The following is a 24,752-nucleotide window of genomic DNA, read 5'->3' on the forward strand; positions in this document are numbered from 1 at the left end:
TTCTTAAGTTGGACAAGTTCTAAGTGCTTTACCATAATATACTCATGCCTCAGAAACATTGCATACCATAAAACTGCACATTAAAATAAAAGGGAAATGGAGAAAAACATCTTACGCTTCGTAACCAGAGCACTAACAAAAATGTTAGAAATACTATTTACAAAAGCATTTAAAAAAAATACGAAAAGGTGAATGATAAACCTGACAAATTACAAACTACTGCTAAGAGAAATTTTGAAAGACCTAAAATATGGAGAGATACTGCATTCGTGGATCGTAGGATTCAATACTGCCAATATGTCAATTCTTTCCAAGTTGACCTATAAATTCAGTGCTTTCCCAATCAAAATACCTACAGGCTTTTTTTCTGTAGAAATTGACAAGCTGAAATTTTCACATAATTTGACAAATTTGAAAATTTGTGTTAAAATGACAAGGTCCTAGAATACCGAAAACACTTCGAAAAGGCAGAACAAAGTCAGAGAACTCACAGTACCTGACTTCAAGACATACTATAAAGCTTTAGTAATCAAGGCAGTGTGTATTGGTGTAACGGAAGAAAAACAGATCTATGGAACAGAACAGAGAGGCCAGAAATAGACTCGCTCGCAAATGGTCTACTGGTTTTGACAAAGGTGCAAAGGTAATGAAACAGAGAAAGGACAGTTTTTTGATAAATGGCACTGGCACCATTTTATATTCACACTCAAAAAAGTGAAGGTCAACTTACAACTCACGGCATATACCAAAAATTAACTCAATATGGACTATACATCTTAATGTAAAACTTCAAATTCCAAAACTTCAAGCAGTTTATTTGCTGAACCATGTAAGTCACAAGTACTGTGATATTTCACCCTAAGAACTTCAGCATGTACTTGAAAAAATTATGTGATGGTTCTATGTTTCCAGGTTACTGTTATCACACCAACAAAGTTAATGCTGATACTGCACGACCTGATGATAGTCTATATTCAAATCTCCTTATTTGAGTCAATACTGTCTTGCTATTTTTCAATCTAGGAACAAGTCAAGGGTTATGCGTGGCATTTAGTTTTTAAGTCTCTTTATCACCCTTAATCTAAAATAGTCCTCCTGCCTTCAGTCTTTAAACATTTTTATGACACTGACATTTTTCAAAAGCCCATGCCAGTAGTCTTGAAAGCTGTCCACTTCATGGGGTTTATACGCTTTGACACTACCGCTGTCAATCAAGCATTTGTTTTTGAATTTCGTAAATACAGCTGAGAGAACCATTGCTTAGCAGCAGCCACACTAAAGGAATTTCCTCTCTTACTGAAGGTTATAATTTAATTCCCGATATTCCAGTTCCCTTTGTCTAGGAAAATCACGCTTGAGTTCTACAAATTCCATGTTAGACTGCAGGCCTTTTCTTGTTTGCCAATTGTTACAGAAACATTCTTTGTAGCCGACCAAACTAGACCTGAAATGGTTGTAACTCAGTTAGTTTCCCCTTAAATCTGGACATTGTTTTACAAAGAATTCTTCCCCCCAAAACTCTTCTGCTAGAGATGATTGTGAGAGTGGGACACATGGGTTTTCTAAACTAAAGAAAATGGTAAACCTGGGGACAGATCCGAGTTTTTCAGTTTATGTAAGGAAAAGAAGAACAGAACATACTCTATCCTAGAAAAATTAAATCTGAAAAACATGGATTGTATTGTCCTTAAGATGCAAGAAAGAAAAGCCCTTGGCTGAACCCCAGGGTTAACTTATGATAGTATTTATATGTTGTTATAAAAACAAACTCCCAGTGATGCGAGCAAATGGGAAGCACACACACTGTTGTTAGGTGTATACACTGGTTAACATTTTTGGAGATAAGTTAGGAGATACTTATCAAGATGTAAATACATATAATCTCAGAATTGAGTCATTTGACTTTTAGAAATTGACCCTGAAGACATTAGCTTTGCTTTCTTATATGTGCAAATACATATTTGCAAAGGTGTTCACTGAAGCATTGTTTGTAATAGTAATGATCTAAAAACAATCCAAACATTGACCAAAATAGATGGCACAAATAAACAAATAATGATACTCTTCTAAGTAGAGATATAGATGTTTACTGATATGTAAAGATGGTTAAGACACAATAAGGGGAAAAAATGAAGTTGTAGAGCTTGTGGGGAAAGACAGCGTACGGGTGTTTGTGACGTCTTTGTAACGTGCACAGAACACTTCCGGAAAGGCGTGAAACAAACAGCCAACAGTGCCTCTTGTGGTAGCGGGGTTCCCGAGTTGGGCTAGGATCCTGAAGAAGAGAACTTCTACTTCTTGTTTTGTGTTTTAAGAGTTTTGTTGTTTTTGTTTTTTTTACCATGTACATATATTCTTTTTAAAACGGGGGGAAAAAAGTAAATAAGCAATTTCCACATTCTTGGAAACTGACTCCTACTCACAGTTTCTTGTAAAGTAGGTCACGATGCCTTCATTTCTTGTTGTCCCCTGCAATTTTTCTTTTTGCTACATCCTTCCTTTTCAATAGCCACTCCGCGTGATGCTAGAAAATAGCCGAGTTTTGTCTAAGTTACGGCAGGCCTGGAAGAGAAAAGATAAGCCAGTTGGGCTTTGTCTTACATGATTAATTGTTGTGTTACAGTAACACATTGAAACTCCCAGGCAAAGACGCCGAGATAGGCTTCTGCAAAAGGAAAATGAGCACGAAATCTGAAGTGAAGAGCCTGGGATGGAGACGTGCAGAACATCCGCTTCCCGGCCAGGATCCCAGCATCCCCGATTGTTTGTTATCTGTTTCCTTTCTCAGTCGTGGAACCTGAAAATAGTTTTCTCACACCAACATGACATTACAATTGTAAGATATGGATGCTCCTTACTTTGTTGTGGGGGAAGATTTGACCAGTATCTGTTTGAGAAAGATTAAGAATTACTAAAACTTACCAGACTAAGGCTTTATGAAATAATACCTGGCCATCTTGGACCTACAGAACTTTTTCCCAGCCACACAGAGAGATAAGTATTGGCTAACTCGCCGCTGGCTTAGGCGAAGACCAGATGGCGCTGGACTGCAGGGCCATTGCCGCCCCGTTCTGAGAAGTCACGGCTGCAGCTCACAGCTGCGGCATACGATGCTGGCCACGTCATTCCACGGCACCAACACCTTCTGAAAGCACTGGATGGCATATGTAAATCACAATCAAATGAATATTTAATTTCATTTTTAGAATATTTAGAAGTGTTTTTGCAATCCCCCTGGAGAACTGTGGACTCCTTGGACCGTCTCAGAGCCAGGGCTGATGATCCCTGCCAGGGAAGAGGCTGGTGCCAACTGCTTCTGAGAAATCGGGAATGGTATGAAATGGCCCTGGGATGTGTCGCTCTCACTTTGTGTGATTTGAATTTAAAAAATTCATCAAGAGTTGACCTCCCTAAGAAGGTAGCTGAACTGTATTGCTGTTCAAGGATTTCTTGAAACCCTGTTTTGCCAATTAAGTGAAAGCAAAGTCTAAGTACTTCCCCCACCATCGCTGGCCAATTTCAGCGATGGAAAACCATCTGCGCCCTGGCTGAGCCTGGAACAACTGAATGCTCTGCGCGGCTCCCCCCACCCGTCCTGTGTCCCATCCAAACGCTGACTTCGGCTTCGGTCTGCAAGCGACTGAGGGCACGGGCAGGTGCTGTTGCAGTCGTGTGAAAACCTAAGCTGGTGTCTGCAGCCCACTTCACAGTTTTCAAAGCATCTTTCCCTCACGTGCCTGTGCTCCTTCTCATACACAACGAGTTCGAGGGCAATTAAAACAGTTATTATGTACTCCAGCTGCGCCCCGTCCCCAGCCTGTCAAACCAGGCAGAAATGTCATTCATTTGGTGAATATTTGAGAATTGTTGAAACTTTTTTATGTTTTGATACAAATAATCAATAAACGTTGAAACCATTTTCTAGCCTTCCAAAATGAGTTTGATTTCAAATGTTTCAAAAATTTGTCCAAACTAGCAGCAACACTGTTTCATATTACTCTGTTCAATGAAGCAGTTATTCATCAAGTACTCCTGGTGCGCAGGGTCTGTCACATACTAACTCAAGCAAGACTGGTCACTGCTCTGGAAGGATCTTAGGGGTCTGTGGAGAACGAAGCCAGCAGATGGGATGGGTTGAGACACCCTGTGAAAGACGGGAGCACAGGGTGCCAGTGGAGCACCAGGAAGGGCGCTCACCCTATCTGGGGAGAACACGTCTCCTGTGGCTTTAAAATCGAGAGCCACCGCATCTTCGCAGTACGTTACAGAGAAACATGCCGTTTGGATTCTAGAGAGCCAAGCACCGTGGTCGACACTGGAGATAAAAGAAAATTCTTGAATTGCACACACTTACAGCTTAATAGGGGTCACGAGTGAACAGAAATTGCCCCCACCGAATGCAAGTGTCACCAGGGAGGGAAGCAGGGTTTCGGCGGAGACCCAGAGGACAGCATTGGGGTGGAGGGGTCAATAAGTAGAGAATCCTGAAGGTAACTTCTCAGTTGAGTGGTCTGATGGCTGCTCAGGTTTGGGCCCTTCGGGCTTGCCCTTCCCTGGCCTGGGTGTTTTGCTGGCCAGAGCCAGCCATCTTGTGGGTGCCTTTTCCCCATCTGGCCCCTTCACCCCCTTGTCTCCGGTGCCCTGGCTTGACACAGGCATGTCAGGCCCTTTCCCGGGCACCTGTTTAGAGTAGCACCCAATGGCGCTCATAAGGAGCTACAGCCATAATGGGCTAATGGCGGGGCGTGGGAAAAAATGCAACGAACAGGAACAAAGCCCCCGGGATTATGCATGTTCACACCTTATTCTCTTTACCTTCACCTTCGCCTACTGAACAGCTGATTCAATTGCAGATCCATGCTTCCTTCGTGCAGTTATCACTCCTATGGGCACCCTGCTCCTCTTCCCAACTCAAAATCCCATTCAGCACCTGCTTCGAGAGCCAGCTCAGCCCTCACCTCAGAGCAGCCAGGGCACTCGGGGGACGTGGTACCCTTTGCCACCATCTTTGGATGAGGAGACTAGGGCCCAGCCCCTTAGGAAGCCTGTCCGAGGTCATACGAATCCTAAGCAGTGGACCCAAGACAGCCCCTAAAGTGTAATGTGAAGGAAATTAAAGGATCTTGATACAAAGACATTTTCCCTGAAATCTTGTTTGTTATTTGCAGAGCACCAGGAGGTCCTCGGGTTAAAAACGTGACATGTGTATGAGCATAAACTTAATAGTTAAGGACTATTAACTATAGTCCTATAAAGGAACCTTGAGCATTAGCTGGTTCAACCACTCCCATTTTTTTAGAGAAAAAACAGGCTGACAGGTTCAAGACTTCTGAATGTCGCTTTGCTAGTTACGACAGAGTCAGCAACGGGAATAAAGTCCAGTGTTCTTCTCAAGACCCCGACTGCCTCCTAGAACACGGCCTCTTCCCTCTTGCCTCGCACTGCCTCAGCCGTCCGAATGGAAGCCGATCCTCTCAGATATGGACAGATGCTTATGAAGAGATGCTGGCAGACGGAAAACTTGATGATAAATAGGGAAATGAGGCAAGCGCAAGGCCTAAATCCAGAAATAAATCATATCTCCACATAGTGTTTACAGAAATTGTGTTTTGAATAATTTCCGTAGAAATTATTTTACCCGCCACAGGAATGCTGCTCCCTCCCCCAGGGACTCGACCAAACAAAAAGAGAAGCAGAATGGAGGAGAGGCCGTCATTTAGATTTATATGGAAAGCATTAGTTGGAACCTAAGTAACAACCTTCAACTCATCAGAATATTTGACGCATTCTGCTTCCTAGTGGAAAGACCAGAACCACAGGACACAGGCACGTACCAGAGATTTTAAAAGGGTTTCTAGGGCTTATTTTGGGCTTTGAAAAATTTTCCCCAATTCCCTGCACTGTCTTTAAAATACGTCACCGCGTTGGACCCTCTTTCCCTCACATGTGTTCATTTGTCCCTCAAATCGACCCGCCAATATTTGTTGAGCCTTCCTCTGGTGTCCCAAACACTCTGCTCTGTCGAAGATGAAAACATGGCCTCGCCTTCAAGTTTAAGCCTGGGTAGAAAATTTTCCTAAGAAGATGTAGATTTCTATCACTTTTTGTCCCAGTTACATTTCTGGTTCTGCAGACGGACAGCAGCTCTGTCCTGGAGATTTCCGTCTGGTCTCCCGGATCCGCTGTCCACTACATAGCATCCTGTGCTGGCCTTCTGGGGGACGGAGAAAGAACTGGCCTTTATGGATGAGACAAATCATGTTCCTTTGTCCTGAGGCTCCGCAGAGGGGAGGAAACAGGAAGATCAGAAGATCGGAGAAGATGGGGAGAGAGAGAGGCGGGGTGCTGCCTGCCCCCCACCAGCACCCCAGCACACACCTCAGTCTCCAGGGGTGGACAGTGGGTACCTTCCTCCCCTGAGGACCACAGCGCCTGCTGGATAATCCTCTCTTAGAACCCACTTTTGGATTAGCAGCTGTCATACAAATCATCGCGATTGCCAATTAGGAAATAATGAGTATATTTCCGAGAAATGACAAAAAGCAATCCAGTTGGGAACTCAGTGAACTGCTGCCTAAAGTAGCTAGGTAGAACAAAAATAGGTCAAGGTACTCCTCCTACTTACCCTTCAAAAAGAGATCTGTGGTCAGCCACTCCATGTTCAGTTAGCTGAGAAAAGATTCACATTCTTTGTCTATCGCAAACCTAACCTTGCCATGAGAAGATGACAAACAGGGCCAGTCTTACTTGGTTGACAGTAGGTGCCTGGAGCGCAGTCTTGAGAGATATTTTTAGGCCCATTCTCTATGTCTGTATCTCAGTACCTGCCATGGCGGAACCGAGGCTGTCCTACGAGAAGGCAGGGTTCTTTGGAAAAGACACTCAAACTGGAGAAAACAGAAGGTGGCAGGAAAAGAGGAAGATGAAATCTGAGCGGGACTGACTCTATAAAAGAAGACACAGGCGTGGTTCTGCAGGAGCGGAGCCGGGCTGTTGAGGGCGGGTCACTGGGAGTTGGAGCCAACTCGCTGGGACGTGACACACACGTCTGCCATGGACACGGAGTCAGGGGATATGCCCTGGAATGAGGATCCAGACTGTAATATCTAGCTCTGTATCTCTGAATGAATCTAATTCTGGATGGAACAGAAACTAGTTCCTAGAACCGTAGGAGTCACAATGTAAATCATCTAATCCTTCTATTTTTTCTTTATTTTACAAATAGGGAAAACAGAGGCACATAAAGGTTAAGTGGTGCACTGAGATCGGTGCAAATTTTCTCTGAGTTCACGCTCAGTTCTACTTATTATGGAAAACATAGTAAATGAAGAAAACCATAGCTGACTGCAATTGCCAGTAGCTTTTGGAAAGTCCGCGGGACTCTAACTGCTGGAGACGGGGTATGACTGAGACAGTGGGGTTAACACCCTCCCTGTTTTCAGAGACATCCAGATAACTTTTGACGTTGTTTCTAGAAAGATCAAGATCGAAGCAGCAGTCACCACTGGGATCCTCGCATTACCCGAGATAGACAGGCTGTGGGACGGGAAGGGGTCCTGCGTTAGCCTGATTACACAGACAAAACAGAAAAAGGCCTGTCTCCGGGACGCCCCAGGCAGCTTTTTGGAGAGCTTGCTACCGTTCTTTTCGTAAAACACAAACTCAGAAGTGGGAAATCTGTTCACCGTCATGAAGTCGCTGGAAACAAAGGGTGGTGATTTAAGGACAGAATGAGTGTGCAGGTAACAGAGGTCTTCTCTTTAGGGCCGTGCCATCTGGAAAAGCTGCAGCATGCAAGCAGAGACAACCAAGCAAAAGGCTCTTTCTAAACTTGAATTTGCTAATTTCTAAGCTCCGTTTCCTCCACGGAGTGTATGTCCTAAGACTGAGGGTGAACAATGGGGATAGGGAACATTGAAAATAGTCTCTTACCTTTCTCCAGAATTATTTTCTCCATTCTAGATCCATACTTCATGAAGGGAGCAATTCTCTGTCTTCTTTGAAGACTTGTATTCTGATGTTGAAACAGTAGTCTGAAAAATTATCAAGAGAAAACATTAACTACGAACAGGAACTCCAGGGTCTGCAACGTGCCACGTGATCCTCCCTCCTCCTGGTTCTGCACACTAAAGACTCTACAAGGAATGGAGTCAGTTCTTTGACGATCGATGCACACGAATTACTCACTTAGGTCTGCGCTGACTCTCCCCACCCTCCCCACCTGCACCCAACCCCAATCAAAATGTCTTCACTGTAGAGTGGGAAAGAGAGTCCTTAAGACTCTCAGAAGTTCAATCTGGAAAAAAACTATGGCCTCGGTCCTTAATTTTAAGGAAAGACATTCTGAGAAAAATTCTATTTTGCTATCCTCATCGGCCAGTCTCTCCCTTAATTTTGCTGGATGGCGTATTCCAGGAAAAAGGTGATGGTAATTTTTTCCTTAACACCCCTGAGTAGCTTTCCCCAAAACCAGAGAAGCCTCCCACACAAAGAAGATGCTGTGACTTGCACTTCCTCAAAAGCTACAGCATCTTTCAATGTCAGGGGTGGAGAGATTAGAGAATCGGCTCTTTAATAATCAGCCATTTAGTTGTCCCATGAAGCATGGCACAAGGATGAGCCTTGCCCTTGGACCAGCCCTAGTCATGGCTACTTCAGCTTTATAGCGCTGTCACTTAAAGTAGGGGACTCGTCTGGAAAAAGTTCTTTCTATCTCTGCTCTTATTTGTTCATGCGATTTTTGTCAAGATGCTCAATATCGTTGGACCAGTTTCATCAGCTATAAAATGAAGGGTAGAACTAGAATTAAGCCAAAGATGGAAAAAAAAAAATCTCCAAATCGCCATTATGGTTTCCCACATATTTCAATGACTCTTGGAAGTTATCTCCCTCAAGGGTAGACTCTGCCTCACTTTAAGTCCTTATAACAAGTCCAGCGTAAGACAGTATGGTCAGAGAACTGTAGCTGTACCCCATACTAAGAAGAGAAAGGTTGCTTTCATCATAGAATCTTCCTCTATATTTAAAAAACGCATTCAATATAAATACAAGGTCAGAGGTGAATGGACTGTGCTTTAAGTAAGTTTTGAACACAGATGCCATCTAGTCTTTGCATTCTGCAAAATTCTTCTCTAACTGAATAAATGTGTAGGGTAACTCTCCATTACCTTGATCAGCATCTAATTCCAACCTGACACTTAGAATTAAATTAGAGAAACAAAATTGATACTTTGAGACTTGAGGGCTGATTATACTACAAGAGCTAAATGTGGATTTAAACTCCTTATCCCACTTAAATCTAACTAGATATAAACTCTCCATTACTGGAGAATAGAGGTGTGTCTGCAGAGGAGGGGGTTCCCCTTGATGTCTTGGACAAGGAAACCTAACCCTTTCTTCTGACACACATGGTTGCAATAGAAAGCGTTCTCCAACTGCCAGTCTGGTTTTAATCTATTGTTTCAAGCAGGATAGGATTTGTAGGGAGTGTTAAGAAAAGAGCAAAATCACCAGAACTTACTATAAAAGTGTTGATGAGAAATCGAATTTTAAACAAGTATTCCAAATGGCAGGCATGAACATATATAGCCATACTGTACATGCTGTGTGACTATAAAAGTTTTTAAGTTTATCTAAAGTCTGCTTTTAGTATTTACATCTCATTTTACTAAACTTCTTTGGCTTACCAAATGATAGCAATGGCAAAATACTGCAATAAATAAAGTGGTGCTTCATTTAAACTTGTCAGACAACGAGCTAGTCCATAAGTGAACTTCTCGTTATGCAATTTTTCTTTAAAAGATACAGTGAATAATATATCTTTTCCTCAAGATTCAGGATTAACATTTTAAATCGTTATTAAAATGTGCAGAAAATACTGTACTTCTAGAAGAGCACAAGACAGCGAGCTTAGATAAGTGATGTTTTCGGTGATACTTTCCCCGACAGCAAAAGTTTTCAGAATGTTGTTGTAAAAAGTACAAAAGCTTGCTTATACTAGGTTTGGTGTCTTTTCTGCTGTCATTTCTCCCTCCTGGCTGTTAAAAGCATACTGATCTCTGACGATTAGCCATGTACTTTGTCAAAATAAAATTTGGATTTAGAAGATATGTCCATTCTCGGTAAGGGACTATCTTATATGCTAGGGGAAGTGTCAAGAGTTGCCCAGTCACCACTGTAGCGGGGTACACAATTTGTTACTTCTAAGTGTGAAAACAATTTACTTTGAAAAAATACAGATTTGAAGTGATTATACTTGTGTTCTGATATACATTCTTCTATTGGAGTATGTGTTCCATGGAAATAGTCTCAGTCATGATGGTCTTGGCAGATGAAAGCCTAAATTTGCTGTGTGAGGAAATAAAAAGGGGCAGGCTCTTTGACGGCTTTCTGCTGTAACCCTCATCTTATTTCTCGGCTTTATCTTACAATCGGATGGCTTAGGACGTCGTAAATTGAATCCCGCTAATTCCTAAGGTCACTGAATCTAATTAGTAACATACCTGTACAAAAACTGTATTTTAATGCTTTGCTGGGCGTATGAGTATAAAGCATTTGGGCATTTACAGAACTGCATATTTACAAGGGATACTTATACCGTTATAAATATTAATCATCACTTCCATTGGCAACATCTCTTTCCTGGGTTTCAGTATTACCACATTTGGGGAGGGGGGCTTAAGTATCTTTTGGCTATTTTTTACTTTCCATCATCCAACCATCCACTTCCATTCCACAAACACTACCTGACAGTCTCAGGCTTCCTTGGTGTCAATTACCATCTGCTTTGTAGTTCAGCCCTCTCTCCTGAGCTCCAGACCTACCTACCTAATGAGCGTCATATTCGGGAGTACTATAAGCACCTCAAATTTAACAGACACAAAACCAAACTGATAAGTTTCATTTAAGAATAAGACTCAATTTCCTTAGCTTCTCCCAACCCCGTCATCCCTACAATTTCTTCCCCGCTTATTTCTATATTATACCAATTATGCTTAAACTTCACCAGCACTTTGTACCATTTGTGAGATTTTAACGTATGGTTTTAATTTATAAATTTTAACCTGTTAGATTCATTTAGGAATATGGGCATCCTTACTCATCTCCTACCTCTGCCTATGGCAATGTAACTTTCAGTGTTCGTTGAACGGATAAACACAACGAAACACATAAAGGAATTCTGACGAATTTGTTATATTTTACTGATATCTCTCTGAGCTTTCTGGGTGCATTTACAGAAGCAAGAGCACGATTAACCCCTCCTTTAATTGAACCCCAAACACGGAACTCTTCCATCAGGTGTCACCTTTTTCTGAGGGCTTCCCTGGACCAGGCTGAAGTACAGCAATCCTAATGACTCCTCCTCCCCCATCTTGGTGTTTGGTCCTGTAATACCTAAAACAGCTCATCATTTACTTATCCACTCCCCTACAAGATCATGCACTTCCCGAAGACAAGATATTTTTTCCTTTGCACCTTCAGTACCTAGCAGATGGTGGGGTTCAACAAACGTCTCCGTATCAGATGAATTGAGGCCCTAGAGGTCTCAAAAGACCACTTACTGCTCTCTAAAGAGACTGGGAAGGCCCTGTTCCTAGAGAAACTTCTTAAAAGATGCAGCTGGATGGCTAGGATCTGAAAAGCAACTTACTTGACTTTTTTCCTGTCTAAAATGCCGCTAATATCCCCAGAGGAACCTCTCCTTGCAAGACGCCCGGGCAAAGACTAGGTCTCCAGAGCAAATACTAAAGTCAACCCCACCCCATTCCTATCCCCACCTGCTCTGCAAAGATGATTTCCCCCTGCACGGCTGCCCGCGCCCGAAGGCATTGGCGCATGCTCAGCAAGCAAAAGAGCTTGTAAACCTGGGACCGGACTCTGGGCAGACGTCACTCAAGAAGAGAAAGCTCCGCCCTTCTCAAGATGGCGCTGTACTCAATGAGAAAGGCGCATAGGTGCTGGAGATTCATCCGGGCACTTCACAAAGCACCTGACGCTGCTCCCGCTCCCCAGGTAACCAAAGCTGGCCCTTCTCCCGCCGCCTTTCCATCCCGCTGGGTCCTTCTCGTCCCCTCTCCCTCCTTCCGTTTGATTTTCTCTTTTCGTTTCCTCTGGAGAATCCTGCACCGTTTCTCTTTTAAACCCGACTCGCCGAGACTGCCCTCTTACAACGGAGCGTGGTGACGTAGCAGGGCTGCGTGGTGACGTAACGCGCCCCCTGGTGGGAGGGGCGTGACGCCGTCCGCGCGCGGGGGCTGCTCGCCTTCTCGTGGTTCTGTTACGGTTCGGCTGCGTGTTCCCAAACTGCAAGCCATGGGGGCGCGCGGAGAAATTAGAAAAGACTCCTTGTTGTGCATTGAGAGGTTTAACGCTTGACGCCTTCCCTCCGGCCGTGCGGTGCTGGAGCAAATGATGCACCTTCCGCTCTGGTTCAAGTCGATCTGTATCTAACAGGATTGTGAGGAATTAACAGCAGACGGCCGAAGTGCGTCGCCTTGCCCTGCGCCTGGCAGCGCTGCTCTGTCGTGCTGAGGGCATGACACGGTCTTCAGTCCGTCTCGTCAGTATTTGGAATTTTACCCTCCTGGCAAAAGAAAAAATATATATCTCCCGTTTCATTCAGACATTTACTTCACTCATTCAAACATTTGCCATACGTGTTCTAAGTGCAATCTCAGCGGTGGACACTTTGCCATGGGTCTCTTGGGAAATGTCTTCTGGGAACTAAGGAGAAATGAGATGCTGTGGTTATTAGGTGATTTCTTGGCATCCTTGTGTATTCATTGTTGTAATGCGTAGGTGTGAGGATTTCATATGATAACGTGCAGTGAAAAGAGCGCTAGGCCGGAAGTTAGTGAACGGGTCAAGGAATTTGTCAGCCACTTGCTAGCTGTGTGGCATGACGAGTCACTTCATCTCGCTGAGTTTATTCTCTGTCTATGTGGGTGGAGGAAGGGTTGAGCTGATGGACACGTTAATGCTCCTTTAGGCTTCGGAAAATCTATGGCTCCATAATTATGAAGCCAAAGTACAGCAATGAGATTGATTATGAAAACCAAGATTTAAATTCAACTTCTTTTTCTAATCATCTCATAAGTCACTTAACTTGCAAACTTAAGTTTTCTTCACTGATATGAGCCTTGCAAGATAATGGTAAGAATAAAGGATGTTATATCAGAAAGCTCTTCATTAACAAAACAGCTATTTAAATGTTATTTTAAATTTTAGCCAGCAATGTTAGGTAAGAATGAATTCAAAATTAGATAAATCCATTCAGTACCCCTTTCTTTGAAATTTGAGGGTTTGATTCTGCAGAACCAGAATTGATTACTGTATTTATAGTGGATAGTAGCATATTAAAATCTATGATACCAATGTTACTAAGCCTTAGACCCCAACTTCCTCTCATTCTGGACTCTGAGATGAGGAGATCATGAGAGATAAAGAATCAAGGAGAAAAGAAAAATTAGAGCCCACTAATGATTGCCCAGGGAGATTAAGAGGACTGAATCATTGTAAATGCTAAAGCAAAGATTTCTTAAACCTCTGTTATTGTTTCAGTGGTATTTATGAATATGATTATCTTAAAGTTAATCAGCTGTTCATCTAGATTATTTCAAGATGTAGAATTTCCAGGACAGGTTAGTGTTTCCAAACCTTTGATTTAGCTTTGAGTAGAATAAGAATTAAATGTGAGAGCATCTTTTGAAGTATAAACCTACATATAATCTCGTCATCAAGTATGATGGTTTGAAGGACTAATGCTATCTTTTGGAAGACCAGTTGAGAAAAGATACAAAATTGCATTCATAGTGTCACTACAATATTATATTTGGAAGTAAATATTTATATAAATATATGCACAGAAAAAAGAGAGACTGGAAGGAAACAACCATTCTTAATTTTTTGGTTTTGCTTTGGTCTTCCTTAATAGTAGATTAAAAGTGATTTAAGTTTTCTTCTTTAAGCTTTCCATATTTTTCACATAGTCGAAATTGAAGATATATCACTTTTAGACCCAGGATGAAGTTTTAAAGCATAAATCTCCATATAAGTGCATAGTCTATCATTAATATCATCTGTGATATTTTAGGTCTCTGAGAAAGAAACTTGTCCCACAGTGCCGTTATTAAAATGGCCTTAGAAAAGGACTACTAAAAATTTATGGCCACTTTTCCTGTATGTATCTTCTTTTTCTCTTGAAAAACTTCCTTTGAAGTCAAAGAGATTTTGTGAACAGATGCAGAAATATGTGAAGGAAGAATTGGATTCTTAAACCAGATGCATTAGACATTTTTATGATATCTCATAACCTTTGTAGAAAACAAAAATTATTTTGCAAGAGTCTAGTGTAATAGAAAGAAATGTAGATTTATCATATAGCCATACGATTCTATCTAAAACTAAGGAAGAGCCAAGTTGCTCGTTGTTAGTTTTGGCTGCCAAGTTACTCCCTGAGGTGAGAGAGAAAAGTGGAGGAGCCGTGGCCGCTTCACTGGAAATCGCTATAGTAATGTGATTCCCAGGTTGTTTTCATGTTTTCTTTAAAAAGCAAAATCTCAGGTCATAAACTTGGCCTTGGGAACCTTCAGTTATCTCAGAGAGAGGCTTTTACCCCTCAAGGGTAGATGTAGACTCCAGTTTAAAGTAAAAAATAGGGAGAAAACAGAAATAACAGTTTGTCCGGCGGTACTCATTTCGAGACGCCTACAGTTTACATGAAAGCAGTGTGTTTTGCCAGGTGTTGCCTGACAGAAAACTGTTGAAGTCTGACAAGATGAGGGTAGTCTCGGAGTCAGAACAAGGATCTGACATGTTGTGTTTAAATGCTGATGGCATTAGGTAAATAAAAGCCTGTCGTCATCAGTCAAACACAGAATCCGCACTTTTTTTTTTTTAACACTAACTCATGATTTTACTGTGCAAAGAGTGAAATATTGATGGTTAGTAGAGTTTTGTAAGAATATTTGTAATCATTTGGTTCAAGTATAAAATGTCCTCGTTTTATCACACTGGAACAACACACTTCCTTATTACCTGTCCCAGCATGGGTTCGGCCAGTATTAACAGACTATTCTTACTGTAAATGGCCACCAAATAGAGCCATTAGGTGAAGGAATCACGTCCGCAAAAAAAAAAAAAAAAGGCAATGTATTAAATATTAAATTTTTGATCCTGCTTTTAGTTCTGACAGCAAGGCTTTCTAAAAACTGCTCTCATTTTTAACTTTTTTATTTTAAAATAATTCTATTTATAAAGTTGCAAAATGTGTAGAGTGTTCCTGTATACCCTTCATCAAGCTTCCTCTTAGGTGAACATAATCCGGCGATCAAAGCCAAGACATTAACTTGGTACAATACTAGCTACGGACCTATTTCAGATTTCACCGGGTTTTCCAATAGTTTCTCCTGGTCCAGGATCAAATCCAGGATTCCATATTACGTTTAGTTGTCTCGTCTCCTTCGGTCTATGGTACTTCTCCAGTCTTTCACACCTTGGTACTTTTGAAGAGAATCGGTCAATTATTTTGTGGAAAATTTCTCAATTTGGGTTTGTCTGATGTTTTGTCATGATTAGACTGGGTTATGGGTTTTGACAGGTATACCGCAGTAGAGAGATTGTTCATAACAAGGATTTAAGGCGGGTGTTAGGACCTTATTTTAAATCATGAGGGAATAGACCTTAAGTAACTTGCCTAATGTCACAAAACTTAAATCATCGTGGAGTTCGGATGGTAAAATCGACTATCGGGATTTCGGTCCATATTTCGCAGTTAGTATTTGTTACTGTAGGTTTCTGTGATCGTAATGACCTAAGAATAGGGTAGTGGCCCAGTCATTTTTCCATTCGCTTTTCTCTGCCATGTACTGTCCATCCAACATGGCACATGATCTAATCAGCTCATCAGGCGCTGCGATAGCCATCTGGGAATTTTGCTAGATGATAACTGTGCCCGTTCGATCAGGCTACTTCAGCTCTGACCTTTTCATAAATGGTAAGTAAGGGCGTCACGTGCATCCCCTCCAAAGAGCCTTTTGAGCTCAGTCTGTGAGTCTGTTTGTTTACAACGCTCCCTAGGTCGGTCTTCCTCATGAACTGGCTTAGCTTATTAATAATAATAATATTTAAATTTTCTTAAATGCCTTTGAGTAATGAATGAAAACTGTTGATGGTAACTGTTGACAATAGAGAGGAAGAACAGTCGATAAATGTTGAGGCTGTCTGCTAGCGAGTATTATGGCAGCCACAGCCAGGAAATGCTGGAGAGAATGAGGCTGCTGAGCCCAGGTCCTGCTGCAGGTTACAGAACTGTCTGCAGAGGCTTACACAGTTAGATACTTATACATGTGTCTAAGTCTATACACACACATATCTTCATGCCTTTCAGAAAAGGAGCTAACGTCTAGCTAGTGCCTGCTATGCGCTAAGGCCTTGTGCTACATGCTGTGCGTACTGTATTATTGACTTCTCACAACAATCCTGGAACTATTATTCTACCCATTTTTTAAAAGAGGAAACTAAGGCACTGAGAGATTAGGTCACTTCCCCAAGCCACAGAGCTGTGTGCCAGGATTTACACTCAAGCCTTGCCTGTGCTTTTCCCATTTGGCCCATAGTAGCCTCTTATCACATACAATCTTATATGAACCCCTGTCAGGTAAAGCAGATAAATGCAGAGCTTTTCTGGGTTAAGGAGTAGAGAACCAGCTCCAGCCCTGCCTGTGTGACCTCTCCACCCCCGGCCCCTCCGCGCCCTTCCTCCACACACAACCAGGGGCCCCTGAGATGGTGCCACGCCATCTTGGATTTCTTGTGATGAAGTTCGAAAATGATTTCAGCCTCCTAAAATATCCAGGTGGGTTTGTTGGCTCAGAACCACGTGCGATGGATTCTTTTTAAGGAGCTTTTTAAGGAGCCCTGTAAATGCATCGTCTGGGAGTGTTTACTTTGATATGTATGTATTTTATCAGGGAGATGCGACTTATATTTTATTTATCTTAAGCAACTTAAGACAATAGCAACTTTCCTTCCTTTCTCTCCACACACAGCTCACTGCTGCACAGTCTGGATTCACTCTCGGTCACTAACCCGGCCTCTAGCACCCTCACGAAGAACACCTACTCCGGTTCTGCTCTTGATTCTGACCCGCCACCAGCACTCAGGGCTCAGGAATTTCTCTTCTAGATGCTGCAACATGAGACCTAAGGCTTCTTCCTGAGTTTCCGCAGGGCAACTTTGCTCAGGGCGGACGCTGCTCTGTCGCCGTGAGACCTGGATGCAGAGAGAGAATTTATAGGCACAAGGGTGATCCACCGACTCCAGCTTGACTTAATTTAACTCTGCTCAGGCATTTACAGTTTGCTCTGTATATCATTTGTTAGCAATGCCTTATCTTTTATTCCCAGTTGGAAGCTTAACACTTTTAACTTTCCTGCGCACGGATCGAAGCTAGGTCAAATCGGGGTCTTCACGCTGCCCCATCATCTGAGTTTTGTGGGTCCTGTAATCGTTCGTAAAAACTCACCTATAGCGCTCTTTCTTCTTGGCACGCAGTCTTCCTTGCATTGCCTGAACTTACCTCTGGTTGGCTAAGGAACCGCCTTTTCGACTGCCCCTTTGTCTCCTAAAAAAGCAGAGGCCACCTGATTTCTGGCCCATGGAGATGCTCACTGCCGCAGGACCGGGATGCTAACCAGCATGTAGGGGTGTCAGTTTCTCCACGGCTGCCCGTCCTGGTGTTCTGGCTGTGACTCATTGCAGTGCCAGGCGACTCCACGTGGATGGAGGTTCTTAGGATAATAGCTACAGATTTTTCATCAAGGTATTTGAAAACATGAATTAAAATAATATCACTTTAGAAAACATTTTCAAGCGGAATCTATTACTTTCACTAATAATAATACCCTGTTCTAATATGACACTTTATAGTTTCCAAAAGGCTTCACATATTCTCATTTAATCTTGAGTACGACATACAAAGTTTCACTATTTACCCATCTAAAATTTGTACTCACCGATTACATTTTCATTGTCTCCTCATTTTTTTTTTTTTTAACCAGTTTTGTAATCATGGTGAATCCATGTAAGTACATACGGGTATTCTTTAAAGTTTTAGTTCAGGGAATATATTTTCTTATTTGTACTAAAATTAGTTGAGTGTTTCATTTATTTGGGGGCCCTGGTATGATAGACCGTCATAACTTAGGTTATTACTAAACACTGTGATAATTGGGAGGTGATCATAGCCCACATTTGTTAAGTGCTTACCATGTACCAAGCATGGTTTTAAGCACTTGACATACGTTAGCTCATTTAATCCTCACAACTCAATGAGGTAGATACTAATATTAACTCCATTTTATAGGCGATGATGATATTAAGGCCCAAGGTCACACAGCTCGCAAGCGTTAGAGCCATGATGTACAGCCAGGTAGCCTGATTCCAAACTCAGTACACTAACTGTAATAAAATGACATTAAATTCTGCAACAAATTACCCGTGATAATACGCTGATAACTGCTTTGCAACACTTAAATCTGTTCCATGAAAGCCACTTATATATCTTGCCATGGTGACATGCAGAGTAGGAATTATAAATCATCCTTTGTTGTTGCTGTTCCTATGGTCTTGTTTGGCTCGATGAATTATGAGAAAGGAGCAAAGCTGTCTTGTAAATTTATCTTCATGTCTCTATTTGGCTACTGCCACTAGGATTACCCTGTGTAAAATAAGGGCTTTTAACACATGAGTCCCAAGGTGCACGTAGGAAGTTCTGTTTATACACAGTCTCTAGCTAAAAGGTCAACCTGTGTACAACCCTGCAGACAGAGGGAGGTGGTGAGTGCTGAAGCTGATGGATGACCAGAGGACCACTATCTGGGGTCTAATTGGGATTTATGGCTGGAGTACTTTCTTTAAAAGTAGCGTAGGTGCAAAGTGGGAAGATGGGCGAGGTGAAAATCATTAGTGTTGTGGGCCACTTCTACAAGAGATAAGTGAGAATTTCATTCTTAAGGATTCTCGTTCCAAGGAGTTCTTAAAAGGGTCTGTAATCCACTAATTGAATTAAAGTGAATCATTACCAATTGAGACGATAATTAGGATGCTGCCGAGGCTTTATAATTAGCAACATTGGACAGAGTTTATTTTATATGCCAAACAAAGGGCTCCCCATGGACTTTTCCTTACGCCCCGTGAACAGAGACTGTGCATGGGCCCTTCCGCTTTATATTTATTTAGCGCAAGCTTCGCCCACTGTGTTCCTTTGGACCCCTTTGGGGAAGCAGGGGAATGTAGTGGTGAAGGGAAATGGAGCTGTTTACCCAAATCCCTGATTTGGATTCCTGTCTTCCCTTAGGGAGGATGGTCTGCACACCCAGTTCATAAATTTGCTGAAAGAGAGAAGAGATCTCATGGGCTGGGGGTGAGTGTGCCGGATGAAGGCGGAATCCCAAGGGAGATATTAAGGCCCAGACTATGTGGAGGCCTTGCCGGTTCTGGGGAGAGAGCCAGGTTGGCCCTCCTCGGCTGCTAGGGACATGGCCATCTCGATTGTGAAGGAAAATCCTTCTCTGCAGGCAACTTCGGCTTCTCTAGTAGCTGGCAACTTTCCAGCCATCTGCACGCCACCAAGCTGTGAAGCTCAGTAACCTAGAGAAGCAGGTGTCTAGAGGATAAATGGTCACACGAACGTACTTGTCACTCTAAAGTTGACTGGCTCCTCACTGAGAAGAAGTGTGATAAAGCAGAAGGTATGTGATGTTGGGGATCAGGTAGGCCTGGCTCCACCACATACCGCCGGATGCCAGGCAAGTTATCTGATCTCACTACACCTCAGTTTTCTCATCTGTGAGGTATTAATAATAAGACGTTGTAGGAATTTTATGTGGATTCAAGATCCTGCCGTATGCGTGAAGTCCCTTGGACAGCACACAGCACCTAGTGCATCCTCCATGCCTGATGGTGATTATTTCTTCAATAATATATAATTCTACTCAGCAACCTTTCTCTCCTCTAATGGTATCAATGTTAATAATCCTTCAATTCCCCTATCTCCACACTATCCTGCCCCTCCAGGAGATTAGTCTGATTAGATTAATTTCCCAAAATCAGCACTCTAATTATGTTGTTCCCTTACTCAGAAACATTTGGGGACTTCTCATAAAGTTTCGATTTCTTGTAACCCCACATCAAGATCTCCCTCAGTCCAGATTCAAAACACTGTCAAAGTCATTACTGTCTTACGTGGATTCTTTGTCCTGGCGTTCATAGAATTTCCAACTGTTCAGAGATGTTCAATTTTACTTCTTTGTAAAAGCCACGATCTCTTCTTGAAAAGGCCTTTCTTCCCATTCTTGTCCATATATGAAGAACAAAGTTGGAGGTATCATGCTACCTGATATCAAACTATACTACAAGGCTATAGTAATCAAAACAGCATGGTACTGGCATAAAAAAAAACAGACACGTAGATCAATGGAACAGAATAGAGAGCCCAGAAATAAATCCATGCTTATATAGTCATTTAATCTATCACCGAGGGGGTAAGAATATACCATTGGGTAAAGACAATCTATTCAGTAAATTGTGTTGGGAAAACTGCACAAGGACATAAAAAAAAATTGAAACTGGACCTTCTTATACCATATAAAAGACTAAACTCAAAATAGATTAAAGACTTACATGTAAGACCCTAAAACTCCTAGAAGAAAACTGAGGCAGTAAACTCTCCGACATTGTTCTTCGCAATATTTTTTTTCTGATATATCTTCTCGGGCAAGGGGAACAAAAGAAAAAAAAAATGAGAGTAATCAAACTAAAAAGTTTTTGCACAGCAAAGGAAACTATCGACAAAATGAAAAGACACCCTGCTAAATGATGGAACGGCCTGATCCGGTGTAGGTTTTAAAGCCTCGCTCTGGCTGTTACGTTAAAAATAAGCTAGAGGACCAAAGACAGAAGCAAAGAGATCCCAGCGAGAGGTGCTGGCGGCCCCAATGTGGGCGAGTGGTCTGAAGATGGGTTCACAAGGGGCCGTCAGGTTCCGGATATTTATTTTTTAAAGGCTGTAGAACCAAGACATTTTTTTTTTTTCTTGATTAACTGTAGGGTGAAAGAAAAGGGTCAAATCGATGCCTCGGTGTTTAGCCAGATGGTCAAGACTGCAAAAGGAATAGGACTTGGGTGGGGAGATCAGGAGTCGAGTGTTAGACGCGAGGAGGTTTGATGCCTAGTGACTCTCTAAGTGGAGATGTCAGGTAAGCGGTTCGAGGGATGAGACCAAAGCTCCAGAGAGAGGTCTGAGGAGAGAAGTGAATTCGTGAGTGCTCAGGATGGACTGCGCTTAAAAGCTAAGGGATTGGGTGTGATCACCCAGGCAGTGTTTTTAGGAAGAGAAGAGAGGAGGCCCAAGTACTGAGCCCATGAGCATCCCAACACTCAGAAACGGGGGTGATGGGAACCAGCCAAGAGAGTAGTAGCCAGGTACATGGAAGAAAAAGTAGAAGGTGACAGCCTGGAAGCCAAGCGAGGAAAATGTTACTGAGACCAATGCACACGCACCCACACGCATGCACACGCACCCACACGCATGCACATGCACACACGCATGCACACGCGCATACCACATGTCATAGGTGAAGGCGGAATGATCAGGAGGACCAGCTACTCTTCGCCGATTGTCAGTCTCTACTTGTAGGCAAATTTACTTGGGAAGCCAAATTATTGAATGAGGTAGCTCGATCGGTGTGCAATCAGCAAGGGGTAGTCATGGGATCGCCTCACTGGCTGGGGTAGTCAAGTTCCACTAACCCAAAGCTCCATCTCCATCGTGGGACGTACTCCTTGGGCATCATTTCTGGCCTGTGTCACAGCACCAGGTCCCTCGGAGGGCTCTTTAAACACATGGCCAAGGTTTTCCCCACTAGAGCTTTCTTTCCTGAGCATCTACGCATCCAGGGGGCATATTATTCCCTTAGATATGTTAATGAACATCATCTTGTTTCTCATACTTTGGAGTGGGGGGAGGGGGTCCACTACTTCCTTTGATTAAAATATGGACCTTCTACCAAGAAAAACAGGCACATATATTCTCAAAACTTTGCACAATTTCATAAGTCCATCAACTCAGGTTAAGAACTACTTTTACCTGCCCTATCTCTGTTTTGAGAGGAGGTGAACACGTTCCCCTCTTTCTGATACCGAGCCCTCCTTCTCACTGCTGCCTCCTCTACCACTCGCGCATTGTAAAGCTCGTCTTGTGATCTACAGCGTAGGACCTGCATGCGAAATTGTTGTATCGTGAGGTATTTCCGGTACTTCAGTAAGTAAAACCTCTTGTCTGGAGAGTGAGCTATATACCTTGATACCTTATCCCTTCCTGCACGAATGGCTTTATAGTGAAGTTCTAGTGTATCCTTAGGCAATACCGTGAATGTGTAAGGCTCATGCCAGCCAATTCCAAAATTCGGCCTTCAGTGGGGGTATGAGAATCTTACAATAAGATGCTGCTGTTTAAACATTTAGGAATATGTACATTCTATTAAAGTTTTGGAGGAAATAGAGGAAGATTGAAAATATTTGCCAAAAGAAGGGGGGGGGGAACCGTCCAGAATATGAAGAACAACACCCATCTGAGTTTCACAGAAAGTGTCAGGAGACTGTCAGTAATTAGAACTGATCAGATATTTGGCTGTCCTTTTCAACCAGAAGATGAATTCGAACCAGATTACTACATCCATGGTTTAGTTTTGAAGAGCGAGAGAGAGAAAGAAAAAAAAAAAAAAGCCAATTATTTGTCTCTTTGTTCAAAGGCCTTTTCTGTACTAGATCCCTGAAAAGCTAGTAGAGAAGCCAGCCTTTCACATCCATTAAGGTTAGCCCTGAAACTGTTGAATTTGATCTCTACCATTTGCCATCTGGATACAGTAGAGAAAAAGCTATTCTGCATTGGGTTGCTGGACACCATCCAGAAAATAATATGTCAGGGGCATCAAAGGCTTGAGGCACTTGGTCCAGTCTGTCTAATGATTGCAGGCAGGGTCTGCTCTCCAGTTTTGCTGTGTATATATAAATATATATCCCAGTAAAATAGATCACAAGGATTACTGCCAACTTGTCAAAGCTAGGATTCTTCCATCATAGACATCAAAAAAAGGAGCAGATTTTAATTGGGCAGAGTTTGCCTCCCAAAATTGAGGAAGTTCCATCTTATTTCAATCTATCCCCTTTCTCATGGAGAGTACTTAATGGAAGGAGGGTTTTAATTCCTAGATCGTTTTATCCCACACCCAGATGCCAAATTTAAAGTCTCCTTCAAATTAACCTCGTTTAGAATTGTATTCCTTCTCCTCCTCATAAGCGGGCTCGGTATCTGGCCAGCCAAAGACCACGCTGGCCACTTTCCAGGAGTCTGACAACCACGTCTCATTATTCACACCAACTGGAGCCAATTGTGGCTGGATTTTTTTTTCCCTTTTCTATTCTGTTATTTTAAAACGTGGATAGGAAGCAACAGCAAGCAACGGCATGTCATCTAGTCTCCTCTGGGATCGGGCAGGAGCCTCGCATAATGAGACCCTTAACACCAGGAAGCAGCATATGGCTGTGTTTTAAGGTAGCTGGAGGCCATCTCACGCTAAGCTCTGATAAAGCAGGCTTCGGTTGGGTCTTTGCAGGATGTACTTCGAGATGAATTTATAGCTTCTGTAGTAGGTAAAATGGTAGAGCCCTGTGGGTGAGATTGTTAGGTCTGTTTTTTTGTTTGTTTGTTTGTTTGTTTTAATTTTTTTTTTTCCTTAGGTGAGGCAACCCTTGGTTGACCTCAACAGATTGCAAGGACCTTGTCAATTTACAATCCCTTATTATTATTTTTTATTTGTTATGCCAACAGCACCCGGTCTTCCTAGGTAGTCTCTCATCCAAGTGCTAACCAGGCCCGACCCAGCTTAGTTTCCAGGATCAGACGGGATCGGGCGTGATCGGGGTGGCATGGCCGTAGACCCTGGTCCACGACTTGGACTACCACGAATATGCTGATGATTCCCAAGGCACAGCTCCAGCTCTCCCCCGCGCATCACCTTTGTAGCCACTCTCCCAATTAGCATTCCCACGTGGACGACTAGCAAGCTTCTTAAACATCACTGATCTAAAACAGAATGGAAAATGGCCCTAGGTACCAGTTTTACCAACTCGCCATTTTACTCAGAGCTAATTTAAATCTCCAGTATACTTAAGCTCCCACGAGCTTCCTTCCTGCTATCAGATGACCCTCAGTTCTTGGTTTACCTTCAGCAATTTGCTGTTCCTTTACTGCCGGGGACGCCAGGAGGACCAAAGCATTTTTCTCCGTGTTGCTTTTGGTTTTTAGGAACCGTCACAGTGGAAACCCTGGCCCCTTGAACCACAGCAGCAGCAGGTGAGCGCGGGAGGAACTAGATTTCAAAATATTTTGTTTTAAGAGGTTATTTGTTGTGTCGAAGTCATCACACAACATCTGATGTTGATTTTGAGGTTCTTAACTTATTCTTTTTAAAGATGCAGATTAAAAATGTATATTGAAACACAGTTCTGTTCGGATTTTCCCATAAACCCCATCCCTTACCTCAGCTCAAAATATCCCGATCCTGCGGTGTTCGGCTGCATTTCAGTCACTGCCGGGTTAGGTGTGCTCCGGGGTGCCCAGTGGGGTGCACACAGTGCTCGTCCTCCAGAAAAGAGGAAAGGACACCATGGTAGGTTAGACACCCACTCTC

The 24,752-nt window shown here is 42.7% G+C and overlaps 1 protein-coding gene, 1 long non-coding RNA gene and 1 pseudogene across 2 annotated transcripts in view; 1 reads left to right on the top strand and 2 right to left on the bottom strand.

Annotated features, from left to right (window-relative positions):
- The window catches only part of LOC107518832, a 43,049-nt gene extending 30,899 nt beyond the window's left edge, over window positions 1-12,150 (bottom strand). Inside the window, exons 1-3 of the long non-coding RNA XR_001598955.2 lie at window positions 11,778-12,150; window positions 7,933-8,033; window positions 2,424-2,562 (exon numbers count right to left, since the gene is read on the bottom strand). This is a non-coding gene — a long non-coding RNA (uncharacterized LOC107518832). The remainder of the gene's footprint in view (window positions 1-2,423; window positions 2,563-7,932; window positions 8,034-11,777) is intronic.
- Window positions 11,922-24,752, top strand: part of WARS2 (tryptophanyl tRNA synthetase 2, mitochondrial) — a 54,677-nt gene continuing 41,846 nt past the window's right edge. The window contains 2 exon segments of the mRNA XM_036235028.1: window positions 11,922-12,012; window positions 24,368-24,415. Coding sequence (XP_036090921.1) covers window positions 11,923-12,012; window positions 24,368-24,415 — 138 coding nt within the window. The 5' untranslated portion in view covers window position 11,922.
- On the bottom strand, window positions 23,882-24,000 carry LOC118613155 (annotated as a pseudogene).

Source organism: Rousettus aegyptiacus, unplaced genomic scaffold, assembly GCF_014176215.1.
Source record: "Rousettus aegyptiacus isolate mRouAeg1 unplaced genomic scaffold, mRouAeg1.p scaffold_m13_p_17, whole genome shotgun sequence".
Classification (NCBI taxonomy): Eukaryota; Metazoa; Chordata; class Mammalia; order Chiroptera; family Pteropodidae; genus Rousettus; species Rousettus aegyptiacus.